Raw genomic sequence first — 24,400 nt, 5'->3', positions numbered from 1 at the left:
TCCAGCATTTATTTTGAGACTCTTGTAAGCTACCTGCCCTTTGTGTCTACAGAATACTTTCCAAATTCTGAGTTAATTTGAAGGTAACTTCATTCATTTGTAATGACCATTTAAACAGAGGTAAGTGTTCTTCCTCATGGGTCATAGATATATTGTTGTAATTAATCATTGAAGTTAAAATAACATCAGGATCAAAAAAACAAAGCCATTTTTAATTATCGTTTCTTTTTTTCCTCAAGGCTGCATTCCTGGCACTGTGCATAAATTAATCTCACAGCAACTGGGTGTTAAGTATACATCTTTGCATGGCGGGTAATGCATTTGCAGGATGCATGGGAAAATTCCCTGGCAACAAGAGCTGAGTATTGCTGGTTCATACTGTTGTTGAAACAGTGTAGGTTTTTTTTCCTCTTAACAACAAATGGTGGCTGTGCTTTTGAAGAATCTAAAAACTTATATTAGGTAAGAGCACTGAAATTTGGTTACAAAGAAGCTGCTGCCTCATGCAATAAAAGAAGCTGGTGTTTCTTTATTCTAAACCACTGATAGATTGATTTATCTTCTCACTGTACCATCTTGGCCTTTCTTGGCCAGCTTCTTGCTACATATGTGTCTGGTTTTAAGTGCTCATCGAATTCTGTGGAAATTTAGCTTAGGAAAGCTACCATTTTTAAATCATGTAATTATTAAAGTGCATGACTGGGTCAGGTTAATTAAGGTAGTAATAGAAAGTTTTGATTCAGCTACTACTTTTGAGAGGTAGCAGTTAGACTCATGTTGCTGTGGGCATGTGGCCCAACCTAGCTCTACTGAAGTTGAATTAGATCACGTCATGCTAATTTTGCAAAGTCGTAACACTGTTCTCTCTCAGTTCTTATCTTGGATTGCTTGTACTGAGAGAGCAACATCCAATATTAATTTGTAGTTGAAATGCCTTTTCTTTCAGCTGGATTTTTCTTGGCAAGTGCAGAGCTTGGTCAGCAAAGTTTTTAGCAGTTGTTTGAGCAGTTCTTCCATTTCTGCGTCATGTAAGAAAACACTGTAAATGAACATTCTCCCCTATTTGTGTAATACTTGTCCTTCTGATGATTTTGATCTATGGGAAATGGAAAATTACAAACCTTTGCAATATATCTGACATTCTATTTTGAAAATGGAGGCAGGAATGATCCACATGAGGACTAACATTTACACCCTTGAAATAGTGGGAAGTAAATCAAACACATCTTACACAGCTAAGGGTTACAATGCTGTATGTCATCTTTGTATCTTCACTATGTTATGAGGCAGGGAAATGTATGTGGGAAAGTAGCAGTAAATATTAAGGCAGTAGTTAAGGGCCTAGCTTTATTGTGAGTAGGAGGACAATAATATGCCTTCTAGGAAGTTATTTTACTGGGACATTGTAGAAAATGGAGTTACAAGGGGAGAAAAAGTAGAAGTGAGAGTTGCTATGGGAACAAACAAGAAGTATTATAGCAATTAGTAATCTTTATAGATGGTTTTGTAGAAATTCAAGCGAAAGCCTTAGTTTCTGTACAATCAGTAGAAGGTTTCACAAGTCACTCAAGATAACAGGTAATGCTTGTTGAGTAACTTCAGTGATTCTCATTACAAACAGCTATATCAAAAGCAGAATCTCTTACAGATTGCTGTTAGCTGCACTTAATGTTTTAACTTCTAAGACATCATATTCTTTTGAGATTAAACTGGCGTCTTTACTGAATTTAAAATTAAAGCTTTGATGTACAATTGGAACTTGAATATGAAGGCAAAGTCTACTTAGAAAAGCTGTACATGTAAATTTTTTTCTCTTACAGAAGCATTTAATCAGGAAGGTGAAATGGAAATGTTTATGCTGAGATTTAAATATTTTGGAAATGTTTGGAAATGTTGCAAAGCTTTTACTATGCACCACAAAGCTACAAAACACTGAAAACTGTGCTAAATAAATGTTTGTTCTGATTTTAAATTAGAGAAACATTTCAAGTATTATTTTTACTGCCAGAAAACCCATAAGTTTTATACTGTATTTCCTGTTGCTTTATCAGTCTGCACCAGGTAGGAAAGCTGGACAAGGTAACTTCAGAGCTGTGCTAACACAAACCATTTTATGACTAGGAGTTTCAAGAACAAGAGCTTCTGCAAACTTCTTTTAAAAATATGTTAGAAACTAAAAAAACCACAACTTTTATCTTGAAATATTGCAATAATAGTGCATATTACACAACTGTGCTGATGTGTTAGTGAAGTGCTGCACTATAGCTGCACTTTGTTTCAGAGGGCTTAAAGCATTGTACTTCAGAATCCATAGAGAGCTCAACTCTTCAAGTACATGTGGGCATAACTTAAAATCGTCTGAACAGCGTTGTAGTCATCTTTGATGTTTCCTGTATATTTCTAGTACCACCAGCAAATATTTTATTTGAGTTTCAGACCCAGAATGAAGACAAGAAGCATCAGTTTTTCTGAAGCGTAGCTAGTAATCTTGTGCCTTCTTCAGAATTAGTGAAAGCATGTGTAGTAAACTAGTGTCTGTAAATAGGTGATTCACATTTCTTGCATTGTGCAGTTCTTGAGTTCTTCATTTGCATCTCTACTGGAAATCAGCTGCTTAGAGTTGGTATGTTTTATGTGCTTCTCAAAGTTTAAAGATACGCAAATATCTTTGGAATACAAATATTGTAATGTGTTCCAATTTTGCTGAAATTTTGAAATGCTATTTTCTGACTTCCATATTGATATTAATAATATGACTTAATTAGCCTGTATCTGTTGTGACAATGCATTTTGGAGCTTTATTGTGAATACTTTATAGATGCAAGATACAAATAGATAAGACTGATGAGAGTGGAACTCAACATGTAAATAACAGAGACTAGAAAAAGTTAGTAGTATTTTTACTCCTCTCTCCTTAAAGTTAGAAGAGGAGCAAGCAAGATTGCTATACTTTTAGTCTTTATTCAGATGCTACAGTATACAGTAAACATAATTCTAAACAATCCATGCACTGCCCGTATGTCTTGAGGGTGAATGAGAGCTCACTGGAAGGTGAATGGACATAGCAGGATTCTTTTTGCAGACGTTTGTGATCGGTGGGTTTTCTGATATAGTAGCAATAGTAGATTTCTAATAAATGCTTTCTCCGCAATGATTAAGTATTAATAACGAATACTTACTGATTTCTAGCTCTTTTATTTCTGCACCCCTAAAATTTTAAGACTGCATGCTGTGAATCTTAAAAGATCAGAATGAGTTACATATGATTATAATTCAGTCAGGAGTAGTCATATCTGGTGTATTTAATGCTAAGGTATGAGATAATTGTTTATTACCTTGAAGTTTGAGTACAAAACATGAGAAAGCATCAGTGACAAGTTCAGCAGTTTGCTATTCCAGTCTTCTGTGTTTTTAAGTTGATGACACTGCACTCAGTGAAATGTTACCAGAGTGGGCTGCCCTAGCCAGTTATATCAACTTAACTAGCAAGATATCGTACTCTGTTGGCATTACTCAGTAAAAGGTTATGTTAGACTGGGTTGCATTCCTCATACTTGATTTATTTATTAATTTCAACCGTGGTTCTACTCTGTTGTTCTTTTTTTAAAGGTTGAAATTAATGGAGTTTAGATGAAAAGGAACAAGAGCTCAGCAAAGCTCAGTTACAAAGCATGCTAGGTGCTGCCAGCAGCATCTGATAAATTCCCACCCCCAGTTTTGTCTGCTCCTGATAGATTGCTAGTGAGAAAGGTTTGTGACTGCAGGCTGCTAGAATAGTGGGAGGCAGGCTTGGGAGTGGGAATGTTAAGCACAAAACTGAACATTGCTTATAAATACTAAGTCTATTGTTGGCTGTTCAGTACCAATAAAATTATCTGTGTGGTTTAATATTTCGATCACAAAAAACCTATGTATTTTTCTTACTCCTTAATTGGACGTTTTCTCTAAGCCTTGCTTATTACTGTACTATATGCTCAGTTGGCTGACAAAAGTATCTCATCCTGTGTCATGGTTCTGTCTAAGACAATTTACACTCTCGATCCTGGAACTGATGCAGTTTTGAAAGAAAGCTTTAGGAGTTTGGCACATGCAGTGTGACTGGAACAGTCCTCTGTGAGCTCAGCTGCCTTGCAGGCTCCTCTGCACTACATGCATACATTGGCACCAGGGAGCTCAGCCCCCTGTGGAGAGACAGGTTTGCAGGGTGGGTACAGGGGGATGTGGGCTCTGCAGAACTGGTCTTTTATCACTGGTCTTTTGTGGGCCTTTTTTGGTCAATTTCTTTATCTGACAAATATGGTGAACCTGAAAATTCTATATGTGTTATTTTCTAGCTCCTATCTTTGTGAAATGATGTGCAGTGACTCTTCAAATGGGAGATTACCAGGAGGTAAACCAACAGTGGTGTTTTAGAGTCTAGTAAATAAATCCTCTAGGTTTTTAATAACATAGTAAGCTGCTTGTAGGAGCATTTGAATTGTTTTTAGACCAAGTGTTCTTAAAACAGCTTGAATTCAGTCAGTCAGATGTCAGCGGGCTCCTACAGAGGCAGGCATGGAGCAGGTCGCCTTCCTGCCAGGGGCTGGGGGCACTGTGTCCAGGTCCCCCAGGTCTTCTGTTGGGAGTATAACCAATGGCAGGAGCTGTATTTCATGGGAGCTAGAGTTTGTCTTCTTCCATCTTGTCAGGCAAAATCTCTTTATGTGGAAGGATACCGAGAATCAGGATTTTATTCATTTATTTATTTATTCCTTATGAAGAAGGGCTTACATCCTTTTCATTAATGAAGTGAATGGCAAATTCCAGTGAGTGCCTCAGGTACTGAATTGTGAATGAGCGACTGGCTGTACAATTAGAACGTGGAGTTTTTTAACTGGGTGTCTAGGTCCTGAAAAGGTGCATGTGTCATCCTGACTACAGGCATCTCCATTTTGTTCTTAGGAACTGAGCTGTCTGGAATGTTCTGAAGACGCAGACCTGAGGTGTTCTGTTGCCTTTCTGGCTAACAGGAACCATGGGCTCAAAAGAACAGACAGAAGATCATAGAGCACCCAGGGGAGGCCACACAGACAGGAAAGCATCATGTCAGTGTGCTCCTAAATTTTCAGTTCAGTGCTGTTGTTTTGTTGCTATCTAAACAGGAGATGATGACATTGAAATCTTCACAGAGCACCAGTGGATGCAATTATGCTGTTGAAAGAGATTCAAGATGATAATAAAAACCTATTTGTGTTGGTTTTATAAACAGGAATGCTGACTGTTGCTAGTAGAGTAAATTGGAGTGAAGGAAATTCATTAAAGTGCGTGTAGTAGACATGTATGAAATACGAAGAATACAGTTCCTCTATCTGTAATTTTTTCTGTATACTGTATGTGTACCGAAACTTTCTGTGTTCCTTTGTTTTGAAGTATTTGTGTGCATTACTCTTTCCTGACACATTGCAGTTGGGATGTTACTTCTGTGTTTTTTGAAATAGTTGTTGATATATACTATGCATTATTATCTTCACTGCTTCATATTTAATAAATAAAATGAACAGTGCCCCGTTGTAATGGACGCTGGTTCCTCAGCATGAGGGAATCAACAACTCCTGTTTTAGTGTAATCTGCAACTTTACTAAGTGTGCATTCGAGTCCTCTATTGAGATCATTTATATAACCACTAGAAAACTGGGCCTAACATGAAGTCAGAGGAACTCAACCAGTGGCTGGCCACCAGCCTGTTGTAGCCCATTTATTCTAGTTATTGGAGCCCAGCCCATCATCCAGTTGTTCATCCATCGTGTTGTCTATTTGTCTACATTTTGTCCAGAAGGATTGTGTGAGAAACAGTATTGAAATTCAAAAAGATTTCATCAGCCGGCTTTTCTTGGTTGCCAAAGTGCGTAACCTTGGCATAAAAGGGAATTACATTTGTTAAACAGGGCGTTTCCATTGTGAACCCATGTTGTCAGTGACCAGTGTCTGTGTTGTCTTTCAGGTGTTTTTCAGTAACTCTCACAATAATCCTCTACATAATTTTGGTACACCAAAATGAAATACGTTTCCTCACCCCTGCAGGTGTACCCTATCCATGTAGGTGTTCAAGGTCAGGTTGGATGAGGCTTCAAGCAGCCTAACGTATTGTTTGGTAACCCTACTCGGCTCATGGAAGGGGGGGGTGTGACTAGATGATCATTAGAGTCCTTCCGCCGCAAGCCATTCTGTGATTGCATGTGAGTGGGGCGATGGTGTATGTTTGTGTGTGTGAAGCACTTTCCTTTGTTGCAATTCTCATTGTGACTGAATTTCTGAGAGGAGATAAAGTTTTAAATGTCAGCTGTTGGGGGATTGCAGAATGTGTGATTTTGGCTTTCACACTTTCCATGTCAGAATAGGTATGGATCTTTTGAATAGTGAGTGTAATCAGATTTCTGTAGAAAGTTTATATATCTCTTTTGATCGTCTGTGTTTTCATTTGGGACATTAAGATATTTATTCTGCAACATGGGATAGTTTGAACTGAATATGTTAGTCTTAGAATCTAACTTAAATTCTAGTTTATTTCAGTTAATTTGGGTATTACATTTTTGTATGTTAGTTGTGCAGATATGTCTAAAGGAGGGAAGTTAGAAATTCTATTTGAAAGGGCAAGTGAATTGTGAAGAGGGAAGTGTGAAGACTTAACATTGCTGTAGCTTTTTTATTTTAGCATCAAAGGTGAGATTTGGCATTTTCAGAGGCAAGAGGGAGGTCTTAGTTTTCTAAGACATGATACAAAATTGCATTGAGACTGAACTGAAACATTTAATAATTTTGAATACCTTTGAAGGTTCCACTAAGATTGTTTCAGTAGGACTGTTTTATGCATCTTAAAGCTTAATCCTAGTAACTATTGCATGTATCCTTCTTGGTGCCAGAATAGTTATTTCATGAAAATTTCTAAAGTATGTATGGATAATGTTACACAGCTTTTTAATTTGGCCTGGATTTTGGCTTCCTTTAGGTTGATAGCATGAAGCTCATTTAGAAGTGTCTGCAAGCCTGTAAATATTTTCCTAGGCTAGCAAAAAAATTCCTTGTTCCAGACATCTGTATTGACTTTAAACTAAATATACTCTGAGCAAGGGTGAGGGATCATTGCAGACTGCATAAAAGCATATTTCACTATAGTAACACTTGGAACAGAAATAAGAGTGCTAGATGACCCTTTCCTATGCAGAACCAAAATCTTCCCATGTATCACTGAGTGGTGACTCATAGCCATGTATGTTGATGTGTGCAGAAGCAAGATGTGTGTGTCTGAGGAATACATGGTGCTCTAGCTAGCCCTAGCCAGACCTGTGTGGAGCCGTTGAGATCACTGTTGCTTTGTCATAGTTCTGTTTCTCCCATTAAAGAAGCAACTCACCATAAGAGTAGTTAGAAAAGTAGTTTTAAAACTCAGCAAATTAGTATGAATGTTATAAAACATAAACATAAGCACAAACTTCTGGAAGGTAGTTATCTAAACTGCAGTGCATGCTAAGTGATTATACTTCAAGTGTTGTTCTTTTTCCCTCCATTTCTGTTCTCCATGGATATAATTGCAGCAAGTAAGGCAAAATGGATGGTGCTGGTTGAGCTATTGTGAATTACATGTAGCAGTGTTCTTCCTCTGAGTGTAGGTTGAGACACTGCTGTCTCCAAGATGGCATGGGGAAGCAGAGAAAGCTTGGTGAAAACATATTGCAAAATAAAACACAGAAAAACACCAGCAGTCATGGCTAGATGAATATGTAGAAAATATCTTAATTGTTTTTTGAATAAGTTTTTTAATGACTCTGCAGAGTAACTCAAGCTTCCCTGCCTTTGCGGACACTGACAGCAGATCAATCACACACTTGCAAGCAGTGCAAATGGGAAACATTCACCACCACGTGTAGGTTTGGGTGTGTGGAACACTGCACACACCCACATTGGACACTCCCAACTGCAGAGCCATTCATAGCATCTTTGGAGCAAACTAAAAATGTGTGTGGGTGAAATAAATACACACTGTAAACCAGAAGTGTTGCGCATCTCCTGAAAGCGGTGCCAGGAGCTCGGGGAGGCATGCTGTCCTCAGGCCTTGCAGCTCTTGCAGAGTTCTTGTACAGGCACACTCAGTGACAGAGTGCCGTGAAAGACGTGCTCAGCTTTGGAAATAGGAGGCTTCTTACATCCTGCCCTAAATAGAGAGTACTTAGTGTGTAATGGCAGTAGGAGAGTCTGCATCAAGGAATTGTTTTTAAACTTGAGATTTTCTGTAGCTCAGATGTTTGTTTTTCTTATTTTGATACAGATCAGTTAGATGTGATTTTTAATTTTTTTTGTTTTTACAGAGACCACCAAGCTCTGCTGAGGGGAGGAAGTTTTCATAGTAGGCTCAGAGTGTTAAATATCTGTTACAAAGACAGTAATGTTTAAATTTTGCTACTGGAGAAAACTCATCAATTGTAAATCGTATATATTTTACTGACTGTTCCAGAATAGACAAGTGAGTTAAGGTACCAAGATATGTCTGTACAGCGACTCCCAACTTTGCTGGACTTGGTCCAGCACTGAATTATTGTGTGGTTTTAGAGGCTGTAGTAGACTCTGCAGAGCAGGGAACAGAAGCGTGTACAGTCCTGCATTCAGTAAGAGTCCAGCTGGGTGGTCATCACATTATACATGCTAAGGAATAGAAGTTTCCGATAGCAGGGGATGTGCTGAGCTAAATATTTAATTAGCGTGCTAGGATCATTTATGTGTTTATCAAAGTCATGCTCATTTTATGACTGCTTGCTTGCTTGCTAACTTGTCAGTTGGAAGGCGAGCATAAACTGCTAAGTTTTGAGATTTTTTTAGCAGTTGTGTAAGAATTCAAGAATCCATGTAGTTTAGTGATTTACAGTTGTTACTCAAGCAGGACTGAAAGCATATCCACTATCACAGTGATGTCAAAAGCACACCATGTGATTGTTCTCTGTGATATTGGTATTTGTAATTGCTGTGGTGTTATATCAGTAGCAGGGTCTTATTCCCAAAAGTGCTATTGATACAATGAAGTTCTGTGTTATGATGGAGCTCTTGAATTTGATAGGTAAGCTTTTCCATTCTTTCAAGATTATGATACAGCCAAATAGTAACAAGTGCTGCTAACTGCAATTTTTTACTTATTGTGTAGCAAATGTAATGACTTTTGAAGTTTCAGTGTCTACTTGCTGCTGAAATGTAGCTATATTTGTTTTGTTTAGAACATAGTCTCTATACATGTTCTTGATAGCTAGCCAGTTATACAACGTAGAAACAGTAACTTCCCTAACTTCAAAGGACATTATAGCAGTGCTCTAGATTTCTCACAAACCTGTGGATTTGAAGTTTTAAGCAAAGAGTTGTTTTAGAAAGAAAAATAAATAAATAAATAAAGTGCAAGCTGAAAGTGTGAAGTCTATTAAAGTCCCCCGTTTCAATTGACAGTCAGTTAGTGGGGGTTATAGAGTTACATATTGCTAAATCTGATTTAAGACTAGTGTGAGAATGGTGGGCAAAAAAAAATTCACAAGCCTATTGTCTTAATTTTGGGTGACAAATACGTATTAAAAGTGGGCAAATTTCATAGTGACTTTGAAATCTAAAAGTCCTTTGGTGCCCAGCTGGGAACCAAATGAGTCGTATCAAAACCTTGGCTATGGCTGCTTGTGATGTGTTAAAGCAAGCACACCTGTCAGGAAGGAGTCATTCTCAAGTTTAAATTAGTTTTGTTTGACAAAAAAGATTTCTATTCATTTTGTGGGACTTCAGTTTTTTGCCATTCATTTAACAGGATTTCATGGTATGTTCAAGACTTGAGTAAATTAGATTGACAGAAGCCTGCTTTATATTCATTTTTAAAGAGGCTGTTTCCCATTCTAATTTCTACCGTTTGAAGCAAGCATTTGTATAAACATATCTTCTGAAGTTACCAATCTTAAAATTTAATTGTACAATGTCATTAAAACAGTTAAAATCTCTACACAGGGCTGTGTCAACACCAGGGTTTGATTTAAGAATTGTTTTAATTGCATTGAAAGCATATTTAAAACAGAAGAGCTACGGATACGGTATAGTTTAGCATGCAGAAGGGTTTTGTTCAGTCTGAAAAGAATCTAGAAATCACACAGATTCCAACACTACTAAAAAAAAAAATCAGTTCCATAGGATAGTTCAGTATCTCCACATTACCTATTTGAATTTGTGTTGAAATATTTATTGCTGGTTTGAAACAAGGTTGTTACTGTGGGGCAGACGGAGCATGTTATACAAGTAAGGCCAGCTGTATTTCTCATATGCCCACGGTGTAACACAAATTGATGGTTTTGATAGCCGCCTTCACACTGGATTGATGTGCATTTGCTTTGGCAGGGGTGCTGCCTTCCAGATATTCCTTCCATCCAGCTCCTCATGATCTCCCTGCTGGCTTTCTCACCCAGCTCACTGCTTAACATAACTGTGGTTGTGCTGTGCAGCTGGTGGCACTGCTGGGGTGGAACATGCACCTGGAGCAGGAGGCAGGGAGCAATGCTTGAGCTGGCACTCATGCTGGAAGAAATGAACATCAAACGATGTCTGCATTTCATCTGAAGTCAAGTACCTAGATCTGTAGAAGAATTTTTGCATAAGTGCAAACTAAAGATTGCTATTTATCATTATTGCCTTTTTCATCTTCATGTTATTTTAAAATAATCAGAATGTCCTTTGAAGTTAGGGAAGTTACTGTTTCTACGTTGTATAACTGGCTAAACTAAAGCACAGAGAAACAAAGTAACCTACGTAAGATCAGGTTATTCAGTATCAAAGCCAGCTTTATAGTTCAAGTTCTGGAAAGTGCTTCCTTCCTTGAAGGGGAAAAAATTGCATTGACAAATACATAACGTGCACTTGTGTGCCCTCTTATGAGCTGTAGTTATGTATTTGGAGGAGGACACTTCAGCCAACACCTTGGAAACAGAAGCTGAGTGTCAGTGGAGACTACTGATGTTGCTGGGGTCTGCCTGAGGGAAAGGCCGTTCCTTCACTGTGTCCTTGTACCCATTGCCTTTTTGCCCGCTGTTTGGTGGGTATGCCTTTGCCTAGTTCTGCCATGCTCTGTTGTGTTTGCAGGTTTCCACATCCTCTCCTGTTCTTCTCTTAGTTTCCTTCTACTTAAGGATGTCCCCGAATACCTGTCATCTCTTGTATGTGAAATGTCTTTGAGAAGGTGGTTCTTTCTGACAGGAGTTGGCTGAATTTCAGTGTTAACCAAGGGTAGGATTGGAGAGAAATAGCCCTTGTGAAGGTCTCTTAGCTGGGGAAAATACATCCTTCAGCAGTAACCTCGGAGGTTCAGTGGGTCGTTGGCCACAGGCACACAGGCGTAGACATGGATGATGCCAGTGTCTGGATGACAGCAGAATGAGGAATGGGAATGAAAGAGGGATGAAGATGTACTGATGCTGACTGAGAGTGCCTGTGTCTCAAGTAAAGGAGGAGAAGAGAATGTTCATTGCATTTCTCAAGGATCTTAGAGCAAGGAGGAGAGGGAGTTGGGGCTTTCTGTTTCATCGCTCAATAGCTTCCAAAAGGAATTTCATCTGGGAAACGTGAAAGGGAATCTGGTGAATATTAGGAATTATTTGGCCCTACAGAGAAGACAACGGGGAAAAACAGGGAGTATGAGTAAGGATTAGGGGGAAGACAGAGCACACGCTTTCCTCTAGACTTTGTCCTCCTAAGTCATGATAGGAGAAGCTGGAGCAGATGCATACTATGAAATACCATGTGGCGTTTGGGTTGGCATTAGCCAGACAAACACTATCTTTAGTAACTGTTGCTGAAATATCAGACAGGTTTACCTCACTCCTTTTGACAGGTACTTCAAAATCTAAAGTTACAGAACCATGTGCACACAAGAATGTGCACTGTACCAAAAGTACAGAAAAATGTTCTGGAGTCAGAAGATCTAAGTTTTAATACCAAAATACTGACTAAACTTAAGGATTACAACATTAAGCTGATTTAGGACACTAATTCCGAAAGACTGGGGCAGAAACCAGAAGTGTTATGAAGGGTTTTGTCGAACTTATTACCATATCATTTTGTGTAGATCTTGGTTTTTCTGTTGAACAGATTAGCTGCCTACAATTGTGCCCTAATTAAGATTTTGGTGCACAGTTGGGGCAGTGATTTTTGGAACACCACACCACGCAGTCATGTCTGACAAATCGGTTCAGTTTCCATTGTGTGTTACAAAAGCCGACAGAGGAAAAACATCCTGACTCCTCGCTCAGTGGTGCCCAGCTCCAGTACCAGGCCGGGAGCCCCACAAGCAGGGCAGGAGCAGCTGCGCAAGCAGCACGGCCTTGCTCTCAGTGGCAGTCCCAGACAAAGCAAGCATTGCACGGAAGCAGACAGTGTGCCTCCAGCCTCAGCCGCGGCCTGGCTCCACGCTCTGTAAACAGCAACATCCGAGGCTCCGGCGTGGCAGGCAGTGGCTGCCTGACTGGTGTGCATGCAGGAAGCGCCTGCTTGTACAGGCCCAGCTGCTCTGCTCAGCCCTGGCACGGCCCTCCTGCCAGCAGCCCCAGGCTGACGGAGCAAGGCAGCACCTCCAGCTCGGGGATGGCCATCCTGTGCTCACAGCAATCAAAGACACAGAACGTGCGGGCGTGCTGGATTGCAGCTGCCTCCTTTAAAGGAATTTGTGGTTTTGGGTTCACATGCTCATATGAAAATACACATTCAGTGTTTTGATGTCATTTTTGTGCTTTATTTTTAGTAGAGCAATATGCTTGGGAACATTAAGAATATGAAATATGTAGCTATTGAGCCAGCTGGATTTCAAATAACTTTAAAGAGACTTTATGAAGCACACTTTTTTCTCTGTTGCAGCACATGCGTTTTTTTGTTCCAGTTTCTACAGACCGTGGCTCAGTGCCATTATGTTGCTGCCACTGTTAGCACATGATGTGATGAGGAGGAACGCTGTCAGGTTCACAAGTCTTAGAAGGGGATAATGTAGATGTTTTTTCAGCCATTTTATTATTGAAAAAAATCACGGCTATTTTATTTTTTTCATGGAAGATGTTTCTAGTACATGATTTATTGTCCAAGTCAGCATTTGGTTAAGCTTGAATGCAGGGTTCAGATCTGTACTGAAGTGCCTTTTGCTTGAAGTAAGATATTTCTTTTCTTTCTTTAGTTAGTGAATGCTTAGCTGTGTCTAGGACACTACAGAAAGATAATCTAAATCTGGGATTGGTTTTGAGTTGCTATTAAATCTACCTACATCAATATTCAAAGGGAGTATTCAAGCAGTGTTAGAAATGGCACTGAAAATTCACGGAAGAAAACACAAAGAAGTTGGGTTGAGTTTTTATCTACTCAGGAGTTATTTCTCCAGGAAGGTGACAGGCTGTTAATTTGTGTCTCTGTATCTACTCATCAAAGGAAGAGCCGTTAGAGATTGCATAACCCACTTCTCTGCCAAAGAAATTACCACACATACTTAATTCTTAAATTTCATGTATCTGTGCAGCCCTCAGTTTTCAAAACAAAGACAATGAATCCAATATGTGCTGCCTGGACTATTGGTAGATGCTCCTGCAGAAGAGGATGGGGACTCGGGAAGGGAATTTACCCTTGACCACTCAGGTACAGGGAGCTCCCTTTGAGAAAAGGCCCAGAGAACTCCCATCTGACCTGCAGACTGACCGCAGGTTTCCAAAGATGTCTGCCTGACTTTAGCTGTAGCAGACTTCCTTTGGAGCATGCTATGGAAAATTATACAGCTTAAGCTGTAAATTCTGTATGTTCAGGCATTCTCTGAGGAGCTCAGGGGATCTGTGATGCATTGTTGCCAGGTCAGGATATTACTGCAGCACTTATAGGGATCTGGTGATTACTGAAAGCCCAGGGAGTGGATGTCTGATTCTGTTCACCTCTGAAATACAAATAGAAATGTTAGGTATCCAGAGTGGAGAAAAACACAAAAAGATGCCGTAATGGACACTTCATAACAGTATAATGATGATTTTATATAAAAATATGATATTGAATGCAAACTGGAAAGATACTGGTGACTGCTTAAACATTTTCTTCAAATAATGAGATGACTGGAAATAGTGCAAACTTTATGCTCTAACTGAGCTTTTCAGTCTGCAGTAGAAACCAAGTTTCTCAAGTGCTCTTGAGTCTGGGCGAGAAACATTCATTTTCAGTTTTGAAATAAAATCGCCTTAGGTTTACTGCTTGGCAGGGTTGTTTTGCTAAGGAATGTCGCACCATCTCACACAAAAATACTCTTCCCATTGTGCTTTTCATCTGTGCCAGCACCACATGCTCACTCATCTTCCACAGAAGTTTCTTTGCTAACCTCAGCCATTGTGTACTCAGACACTTGGATATAAAATAGTGCTTTCTGCTTGAACCTTGCTTTGATTTTTGATGGTGGTCACGGTGATTTGTATTATATGTTTTATTATATTTTACACTGTCTTAGATTATTATAGTTATTATATTGATGGGGATTTAATTTTATTAATAATTTGTCAAGTAAGGATAGAAGGATACTGTCTCACCTCAAATTTACAGATGCTTAAAACAGAAATACGGTAATAGTTGTTTTAAAGCATGTACCTATAAAAGTTTAGGTGCATGGCAAAAATTTGCAGGGAAAGAAAAGTTTAGGAAATGCTGTTATTTTTCCTTTAATTATTCACAGCCGGCCATATGGGCAGCAAGGTTTGCCTTGGGGAACCCAGCCTGTGGCAGGTGGGTTGGAACTTCCAATCTCAGCTGTTCTGTGATCGGATATTTTTATGGAAAACTGGAAATAGCTCCTGCTGGAGTTCAGTGTGGAGATCTGTGGAGAGTGACTTAAGAGACGTATTGAAGCCTTGTGGTATCAGCTTAACTGAGAATGTGGGTTTGAATGCATTTAGTTGTGTGACTGGGTTTCTTCTTTGTGTGTTGAAAAGCCTACCATAATATCTAAAAGGCCACTAATGTGTGTTTCTTTCTTACAAGTTCTCTGCTTAATTTTTTTTCTTCTACATGTTCTTCCCTGAACTAAACAAATTTAAGATTCACTTAAGTAATTTGAGTCGTTTTGATATGTTGTTTATATCGGAGGTTTTCTTGTTATTTACTCTGACATGCTGAAGACTGAGCTCTCACATTGCAGGATGGTGGATCAGCAATGAGGTAGTGCTTGATGAAAAATGGTTGGCCTGGCTTGCATAGTAAGGTCCATTTCATATAACTATATGTAGGCTGAGCAGAATCGTTCTTTATACATTATGCACAGAAATTTTGTAAGCAACCACAAAGTATTTAAATTATAAAAAAAAATTGATAATCATATAAGTACAAATAAGTATTTTTTCTATTTTTAATGCAGAAAGTGGGAAATAAAGCATGTTTGCCAAGACATTTTTAACCTGGCAGAAAATACAAAGAAATTTAAACCTATGTGCTTTTGGAATAGTTGATAATTGTATGCTTTTTCAAAAAGCTGAGACTTTGTTGTCATAAAAGTTATACACAGCGACTGAGAGAAAAAATGAAACTTGAAACACAAGTAGAATTAATCATGCTTAGAGTCCCTTTTGCAATTTGCAGAGTAAGTTTGCAGTCATCTACAGCCAAAGGCCATACTGTCTACATGCTTCAGCCTTTCCTCGTGGGTTGTGTTTATGATTTAAATGTAAGGCTTCCTTCATGCTTCTGATCTCATCCTTAATATCATTATCATTCCTAAATAGAAAAGCAACTTCTGTAACAGACTGGCAATGAACATATTGAATTGATCACATCAAAGAAATAGTTGTAGGATGGCGTTAAGCCTCCACTTCTTTTTAAAGCGATCTGCATGGGCAGATCTCTGAGTCCCTGTGTAATTGTGCTGACTTTGATCAGAGCCCAGGCAGCTGGAGTTGTTTTGAAGAATCAGATGTTACAATGCTGTGAAGGTTGAAGGATGGTGTTCTCCTTATATTTTGGTGACTACCAGAACTTGGTAGTTATTTGGTGTTAAGATAGTTTAATATTTTGGTACCAACTGGAATGCTACTTGGCCTCTGCAATGTGTTGATACCAGAAATTCAGTGGGAACACAGGTAAATTTTTACAAACTGGTTTTCATTATAGGCAGTAATTGTAGTGTTTCTCTAACATGCTGTTACATAATACTTATCTAAACTTAAACACACACATGTATTTACTAGAATTATTTACTACGATGTGACAAATACGCAGCTGTGAGTCATTTACTTGAAAAGTGGGCAGCTGATTTTTAAAAATTTGAATGAAAAACTTTAATAGCAATACAAGGGTCTGGCAGAAAGTGGTTTCATGTGCAACCATCGTGTATTATGTGGAAACCTCAATTTCCAAATTACAGTTACCAGAATAAAAATTTCTCCAGGTATTTGGGGTTGTTTTCATACTACATATGTAGATACTCATATATAGTGTACGTGTGTGTGTACATCTCTATACTTAACATGCAAAAATTTCAAAGTCTAGAGTTTTATATTCAATCATCTAAAGAGTAGGAAACAGTGTAATTGCTTTCGTCGTTCTAAGGGCATCTCCTTGTTTAGCTTTGTGTGATTCAGTCTTATTTACATAACCAAATATTTCCCCATGGGATTCCTGGCTTTTGAACATGGCAAACACTTGCTGTTCTTATAGCTTCCTGAAGATTTCTTATCCTAACAGCGGTCTCTGCTGTGTCCCAGGTTTGATGTCCAGGGGATGAAGATCTTGCAGAAAGCAACAGCGAGCCCTTGGGCTACAGTGCTGTAGCAGCTTTGGTGCTTTCTTCTCCTGATTTTCCACTTGATATCTTGCACTTTCAGTAGTAGTTTTAGAGTCTGATGCACTATGAATTGGAAAATGTGGCAATTCTGTGTGGATTCCCGTGGTCCCAACCAAGACTGGAATGTTTTACCTTCACACAGCACGGACTATGGCACTTGAACTGACAGTAACACAGATGGTGGTGGATAACGAAGGCTTTGTCATAGAAACGCTGGATTGTTTGAGTTGGAAAGTCCCTTAAAGAGCATCTGGTCCAACTCCCCTGTAATGAACATGGACGCCTACAGCTAGATCAGGTTGCTCAGAACCCCATGCCTAAAGGGACGGGGCATCCACTGCCTCTTTGGGCACCCTGCTCCAGTGCCTCACTACCCTTAGTGTAATAAACTTCTTCCATATATCTGATCAATCAATTTTTCTGGAGGGATGGGCAAGGGCAGGGAGGGGACAGATGGCCAGAGGTGTCATGGTGTTTGCTGATGGGAAGAGAAGGCACAGGAATCCTGCACCTTTTTTCTAGCTCCAAAGGAAGACTGCTGTGATGTTTACAGGCTCTTTTGCCACTGGCCATCGTTACCTGATTTTGTCCCCATTTCCTTTTTTTCCTCAGAATGTTCTTTGGTAATATGATAAATGCTGATTTTTAAAATACGGAAACAAAAAGCATATAGAAGAGGCTTTCATTTTTGAAAGTTAAATTACAGAAAAATAAAAGAAGAAGCAGTTTCAACCATAGACACGTAGATCGCAATACTCCAGTACTGATTAATATTACAAGCTTATGTTTATAGTGGAAAAATTAATTGGAAGGAAAAATATTATTCCTCATGATGTCATTAGCACTGTCGGCATTTTTCTTTCATTGTCATTTCTGAGGAAAGCTAGGAAAGCAGCAGTAGGAAAATTGTGTGTGGCAATATGGAAGCTTAATTTTAAAATCTAATTTACCAAGGATATTGTAGCAGTGTTTGGCAGCTATTATGGCAGACATGTCTTAGGGGAAGAAAGAGAAATGCCTAATGTGGTAGCAGTGTGCGTAGGGAGTATCAGAAGTGCAGGGCCAGGTTCAGCCTAGCAACTCGTTTCTGACCAAGCACTGGAAGCGCTGCTGAAATGCCTTATTGGGGAGTGCCTTTGACGAAATTCTCTCCCTACACAGGGTCTGTTGTATTTGGGGTTTGGAACACAGAAACAAGCTCTGTGCTGCTGGCAGGGTCGGCACACTGCTGGGAGCAGTGCTCTGTGGGTTACCAGCTGCTCCCCAGCCAGGAGGAGGGCGTCTCTATTTTAATCACTTGTGCTGCTCCTTTTTTATTTTTTATTTTTTTGAAGGCTGCTGATGCTATTTGTCATGATATTTCTTCATGATGTAATTGGTAGACTTCAGAAAATATTACATCAGAGTTACTGGTAGAATTTTTTCAAGACAGAAGAGCTGGATGCCTTCTAAGTAGCACAGGCATCGGTCACACTTTGTTTCTTTAAGCTGCTGCTTGAAGTTGCCCTGTTCTCCCTTTCCCACCCAAACAGGTTGGCTCTGGTGTCTTGGGCCTTACCGCAGCTTTTGGTGACTTATTCTCGTTTCAAGCAGTTCTGTTTTAGATTGGAAGCTGAAATAGGAATTTTTTTCATTCTCTATAAAGAATGCTCAGTAGAAACAAAAATTTCACAATGAAGAAGCACTTGAGGGAGTTTTGCTGATATTTTGTGTACAAGTGTGGGTAGACTTGTGCTCCGTAATCAACTCTGCAGTCATTACATTTCCTACAGACTGCAGTTCATCCTCTCAGCATGTCATCCTATAAACTTGGACTGTCATTTTTTTAAGCAATACAATGGTTTGGGAATAATATTGGGATATCAATATTCTTGGTCTGAAATTTGAAGACAGTGTCAAAAAAGTTGATGCAGGTCCTTCCGTTTATCACTGAAGAAATACCCAAATATCGATGATGATCCCAAAAGATCGAATCAGATTATTGAGCAGCAGTTATGCATGTTCAAAGCAGTGTTTTACCCACCCGTATTAAGTTGAACTGCATATTACTAATCTGTTGAAATGTTTGGTTACCATCATTAAGGAAATTATCCTTAAATTTGTAAAAGGTGCTTGACAGCCCGGCAGTAGTAATTCCTACTGTAGGACTGACTATGACTACATGAATAATTGACAACGTTGTTTTAAAGTGTTTATAAGAAGTAAAAACTGGTTCAGGATAAGCCAGTTTTGTGTTTTGTTAAGAAACAACTCTGCTTTAAAAAAAAAAAAAAAAAAAAAAAAAAAGAAAGAAAGTTTATTTTCCTGTTGAGCTGCAGGAAAGTTCTTTACAGTTATTTGGCAAATGCAGAGATACCACTGAAGATAAAAAGTTTCCAGAGGGAACGGTCCATCAAGGACCAAGAATGCTGTGATCATTTTTCTCAACATGTTTTTCTACTACTGATCTCCACAAAACTGTTACTTGGGACTTTTTGTCGCTGCCAGGCCCCATAATACATTTACTCACATGCTTCTAATGAGAGAAAGCCAGTGCAGAAATGCTGCCAGACTCTCTAAGTAGTTGGTGCAGCTCAGAATAGCCTTCTCTGGCCCATGTTAGGAGTGGAGGAACAGCAAAATCCTGTTCCAGAAGGCAGGAAGGCAGCAGGATGGTGGATAGGGTTGTGCTGTCAGCCCTTGGATTGTAAGAGTGGCAAGAATGGAGCAATCAGACTTGGGCATTGGATAACATTCGGGAAACAGTTGTGGACATGACTACTGTATAGGCAGTAGGAAGTCTGTAAATGACTACACACCGATTATGTGGTCCAGGAAATACAACAGAGGTTACAGCAGGAACCTCAGCCCCTCAAAACCTGCACTTTCTTAATATCAAGATGGTATCTAGCACCATCTTGGACTGATATGAAAGAAACCAAACAACATTATGTATATGCAAATATATGTGTGTGTTGGTGTCTGTATTTTTCTAGATAAGCAAAAAACATTGATTAAGCTATTCTATTCAAAAAATAGAATAGTCAAAATTACGATTTTCCTGCCAACAGTTACACATTTTCATACACTTATACAGTATTTCATATTGCTTTGTGTCATGTAACGTTCTTTTATGCTGTGTTTTTTTAAATATATAGTATGTGATTGGGTGTGTATAGGTACATAGCTAGAATTTATAATCTAGGTGAAAACTGGAATCTCAGGTTTTTAGTCTTCAAATGATAGAAATCCCAACTATGATCGCACAGCACAACGCTCTGTGGCAGTAGTTTATTTTCCCTGTGAAACTCTCACCAAAACCATTGGTGGTGGTATTTCTTTTGACAGGACAACTTGAAATTTGATAGTGTCATGAATACCATTTGAAGGCTTTCTCTGATATATGCTGCGTGTTATTTTTGAGGGGTAATTTTTCAGGTAAATAATCACATCTCAAATGCTTTTTTGTTTGCTTGTTTTGTTGATGTTGTTTGTTTTACCAACTTTTTAGTAGTTCTGCTTACCACTACAATTTTGTAAAAATGGAAGCTGATGTCTTTCACACTTGGTTTCTTTTCTTATCTTTTTCTCCAGTGTTCATCCATGCTGGGAGCTGGAATAAATGAATCGTGTTTAACTTACTGTAAATGCAGTTTGAGCAGTGAATTTGTCTGTTTATTCAGTTAGTGTAGACTGGGATAAATTTTATTTCAGTCTCACCTAAGAATTTACCCAATGTTTAAGCCTTGTGTGCATTATATGTTTTGTGGTTTTAGAATAGTTAGGTCTTGTTATGAGTCTTTTAAGGAGTACTTTTAGCAGTATATGAGACAAGTTTAAACATAGTTTGCAAACTTGGTTTTAAAGCCAAGGTAAATGAGGTCTTGTAATGCCACATTCCAGTGATTCTGACATCAGAGGAATATCTGCAGTAAGAAATTTCTCTGCTAAAGTGGCTGAATATTTACATACCTGAAAGAAACAAGATTGGGATCTGATGTGGAAAAGCAGTAAGGTAACCACTGAAGACAATAACAAACGTTTACATTAAAACTCTTTCCCCCTTCCTCAGAAAGCAGTGAGATGCATTTAAACCAAATTTGATTTTTGTTAAGAAAAAAAGTTTTTAAAAGGCTAAATTAAACCAGTCATTTAGTTTTCAGTGTTTTACTGTTGTTTCAAGTTGTTCGATGTTCCGCTGTTGTTTTTGGAAACATCAGTCTGGTTTACATAGTGAGAATCATGATAAAACTGATCTGAGCACTGACACAAATCAGAAAAAACAAAAGAACTTTGAAGCCCTAGCACAAGAGATCTTGCATCTAACGTACATATGGATGTTTGAATTCAAAAGATTAATTATTCATCACATTGCAACATTATTGACCTTTTATTTTACTTTTCTACTGAGATTTTCATTCCAGTGTTGGAATAATAATAAAAAATAAGGTTAAGTTTATAAGCCTGATTTGTAACAGGAAACTTGATTAAGAAATTGTTAGCTGAGCAGGAGTGCATTAGTTTCACCTTGGATGCCTGTGCTGAGCTTTTGCAGATAGAAAGGAGATTCACTTTCAGGTTTCAGTGCCTCTCTGTGGTGCCCTTTGATGGCACTGAAGGAGTAGGAAAAGCTGCAGATCAGCTGGGCTTGAGATGATCGGCTACCCTGTCATCCTTTGATTTTAAGAAGAAAAAGAGTTTAGTGTAATGTCTTACAATCAAGTGTATGTTGGGTTTTTTTCCTCATTGTAATAACATGCTTTTACGAATGTGACTTTTTCAAATTTACAATTAGAGTCTTCATCTTGTTTTCTTTCAGATTCTTCTCATTCTTTTCATCGGGATGAGACGATAGTTATTGCCCTTGCATCTGTGTCTGTACTAGCTGTCTTGATTGCTGCTCTGTTCTTTGGATACAGAATGCTTGCAGGTAGAGTTGGCTGACCCTTTTTTTTAATGTTGTTCTTACTGTTAATACTGTTTCTCAAAATTATGCTTATGTTTAGTTTTCTTCCCTAGTCTCTCTTACAAGTTTGTATATAATGCTCCCCTTTATCCTCTCTAGCATTTTTTGGTGATATTCATTTCATAACAGTTCAGAGAGATTTATGATTTGTTTTCCAAGTTGGCATTTTGGGGCCTGCTTTTCCTCGACATATCCTCTACTCAGCACATAAGTGTTGTTGTAAACGTGTTTGACAGCTGCTACCAATGATATTTAATTATCAAAACAGTGTGTAGCAGGTTGCTTTAAGGTTGTAGCTGTCAGCACCTTCGCTGCTGATTTTACTAACTCAGAAGAATTTAGAGGATTCCCTTCTATTTACCTACATTATGTGTTAGTGCCAAGTTCAAGGCAAGTTTGCATTTTCACTTACAGTTATGTCACAAAATCAGAAAGTGTCTGATTTCCTTTCCATCCCTTTCTGTACAGGAGACCGTAAACAAGGATTGCATAGTATGAACATGATGGAGGCAGCAGCATCAGAGCCCTCATTGGATCTAGACAATCTTAAGTTACTGGAGGTAAATGTTCAACTGTTTCTTAATCTTCTTTTTTTTCCAATGTAAGAAAAAAAAAATATGTTACAGCAGTTTTATTTTGCCTGGTTTTGTTAGCAGTATTGTATTAGCTAGAACACATTCTATCTTGAAAAGAAAATATTAAACACTGGAAAGTGATTAATGGGGATGAAGAGAATTTAAATGTGCTGCATTTCAGCACTGCATCAAACTCCTTTTCTTTTACTCAACTCTGGTCACTTTAAGTACAATATCCTACAATAGTCACTTGAAATGGTTTAGTAACACCTATTGGAGTATAGAATTTACTGCAGATAGGGCTGTGTATTTCCATTGTAGTGCTTTTAGGTATTGTCATTAATCACAGTGGAGCACTCTCTATTTCCATGGCAACTAGGGGCTAACTAGAACCTTCCATTGAGCTTAGCGTCAATGCATCGTCAGAAACCTGAAAAAGATTATACGTTCATTTGATATACTTAGTAGAACTTGCATAGAATTTGTAAAAGCTTTTTGCTAGAAAAATCAGTATAGTGGCTGTGAAAGAGATAGAGAGAGGTACTTTTCTTCCTGTTGCCCGTTGGAAATCACAGTCAGAGATGCTGGCTGCAGGCATGGTATTCTCACTGCAGTGTGCTCCGGGCAATGGGGAAGCTAACTTGGGTGCCCTCTGCCAACAAAAAGTATTGGAGGCAGAATTCGCAAGAGTTCAAAGGCACGTATTGTACAAGTGCGTAAAGCCTCAGATGAAATACTCATACTGATAGGTAGTCTTGGAAAAAAGCATCAGCTTTGTTGGAGAAATCTACTGCAGGGTCTTCTGTCTTCTTTCTCAAACATTAAGGAGTTGACATCTCACTTTCAGTCATAGGGTGTCACAGAACAAATTGTCTTCCCCTGTGTTTGCTTTTCCACATCTCTGGTAGAGATGTGAACATACTGTGTGTTTGTACCTTGAACTGACTTTACAGTCCACTATGAGGACTCTCTGATGTTGGAGGACTGAGAAATGGAAAGTATTATCTGTTAAAAGATACTTTCTGCTAGACAATATTATCATTTTTAGAATCATTAGATTATAATGTATGTGTTTCTAACAGTGAAAAGATACTTGTCTATGAAAACCTTACATTTTCACATTCATGTCTACCTGTAAACTATTTGAATGCAATAGACTTAAATTCTTATGTAGTTAGAGTGTTTTGAGCTTTACAAACTAGGACTCTTTTTGAAGGTGGTCCAGTGCTCTGGTTTAGAGCAGAGATTGCATCTTTCTTCAGTTGCCATGGAGATGGAAAAGGCTTTTCTGTAAGGGCAGTCTAACATTGTGGGAGCTAGAATAAAGATTTACAGGTAGCACAGAGTTGATTATGTCTTCCTATTAAAACCTGTTTATCTCCTTTGGAATCTGTGTTGCACTGCAAATGCATGTAGAGCATTATTAACCTAAAATGTACAGCTTGTAAAGCTATCCTAAAGGTAAAATGTATAGCTGGAGTTAATTAGAATTGATCACATAAAAGCTATAAATGTTTAGTAGTCAAAAGTTTTATAGAATTATCAGCATAATGCGCTGTATTTATTAATGTTCTATATAAAATGGCTGAATAGGTTATTTACAATTTATTTAATGGGTATGCAGACTATAGGTCAATATAGTAATACAGATCTAAATGGGCCTATCCTAAGATTTCCAGCTTCAAAATGTTTTATGACAGTGTTCTAATTCTGGTCTTCAGTACAAAATATTTGCTATTTCCCACAGTGTAATTGAGTATTAAAGTTGGTATATAATCTTTGTTGAGTGAGAACTCTGATTTTTGCCTTTACTTATTTATGAATGAACTAATTCTTTCCTGCTTTTTTTTTGCAGTTGATTGGCCGGGGACGATACGGAGCAGTGTACAAAGGCTCCTTGGATGAACGCCCTGTTGCTGTGAAAGTATTTTCTTTTGCTAATCGTCAGAACTTTGTCAATGAGAGGAATATTTACAGGATTCCACTGATGGAGCACGACAATATTGCCCGCTTCATTGTGGGAGATGAGAGGTTCACTGCAGATGGGCGTATGGAATA

At 38.5% G+C, this 24,400-nt stretch overlaps 1 protein-coding gene across 1 annotated transcript in view; it reads left to right on the top strand.

The window, feature by feature from the left end:
* Positions 1-24,400, top strand: part of BMPR2 (bone morphogenetic protein receptor type 2) — a gene marked incomplete at both ends in the record, with an annotated part of 95,289 nt that overhangs the window by 54,349 nt on the left and 16,540 nt on the right. The window contains 3 exons of the mRNA XM_079539173.1: positions 21,621-21,731; positions 22,236-22,327; positions 24,198-24,390. Coding sequence (XP_079395299.1) covers positions 21,621-21,731; positions 22,236-22,327; positions 24,198-24,390 — 396 coding nt within the window. The remainder of the gene's footprint in view (positions 1-21,620; positions 21,732-22,235; positions 22,328-24,197; positions 24,391-24,400) is intronic.

Source organism: Tetrao urogallus (assembly GCF_951394365.1).
Source record: "Tetrao urogallus genome assembly, chromosome: 8".
NCBI classification, from domain to species: Eukaryota; Metazoa; Chordata; class Aves; order Galliformes; family Phasianidae; genus Tetrao; species Tetrao urogallus.
Note: the sequence above shows the minus strand (reverse complement) of the source record. Positions and strands in the feature narration are given on the sequence as shown.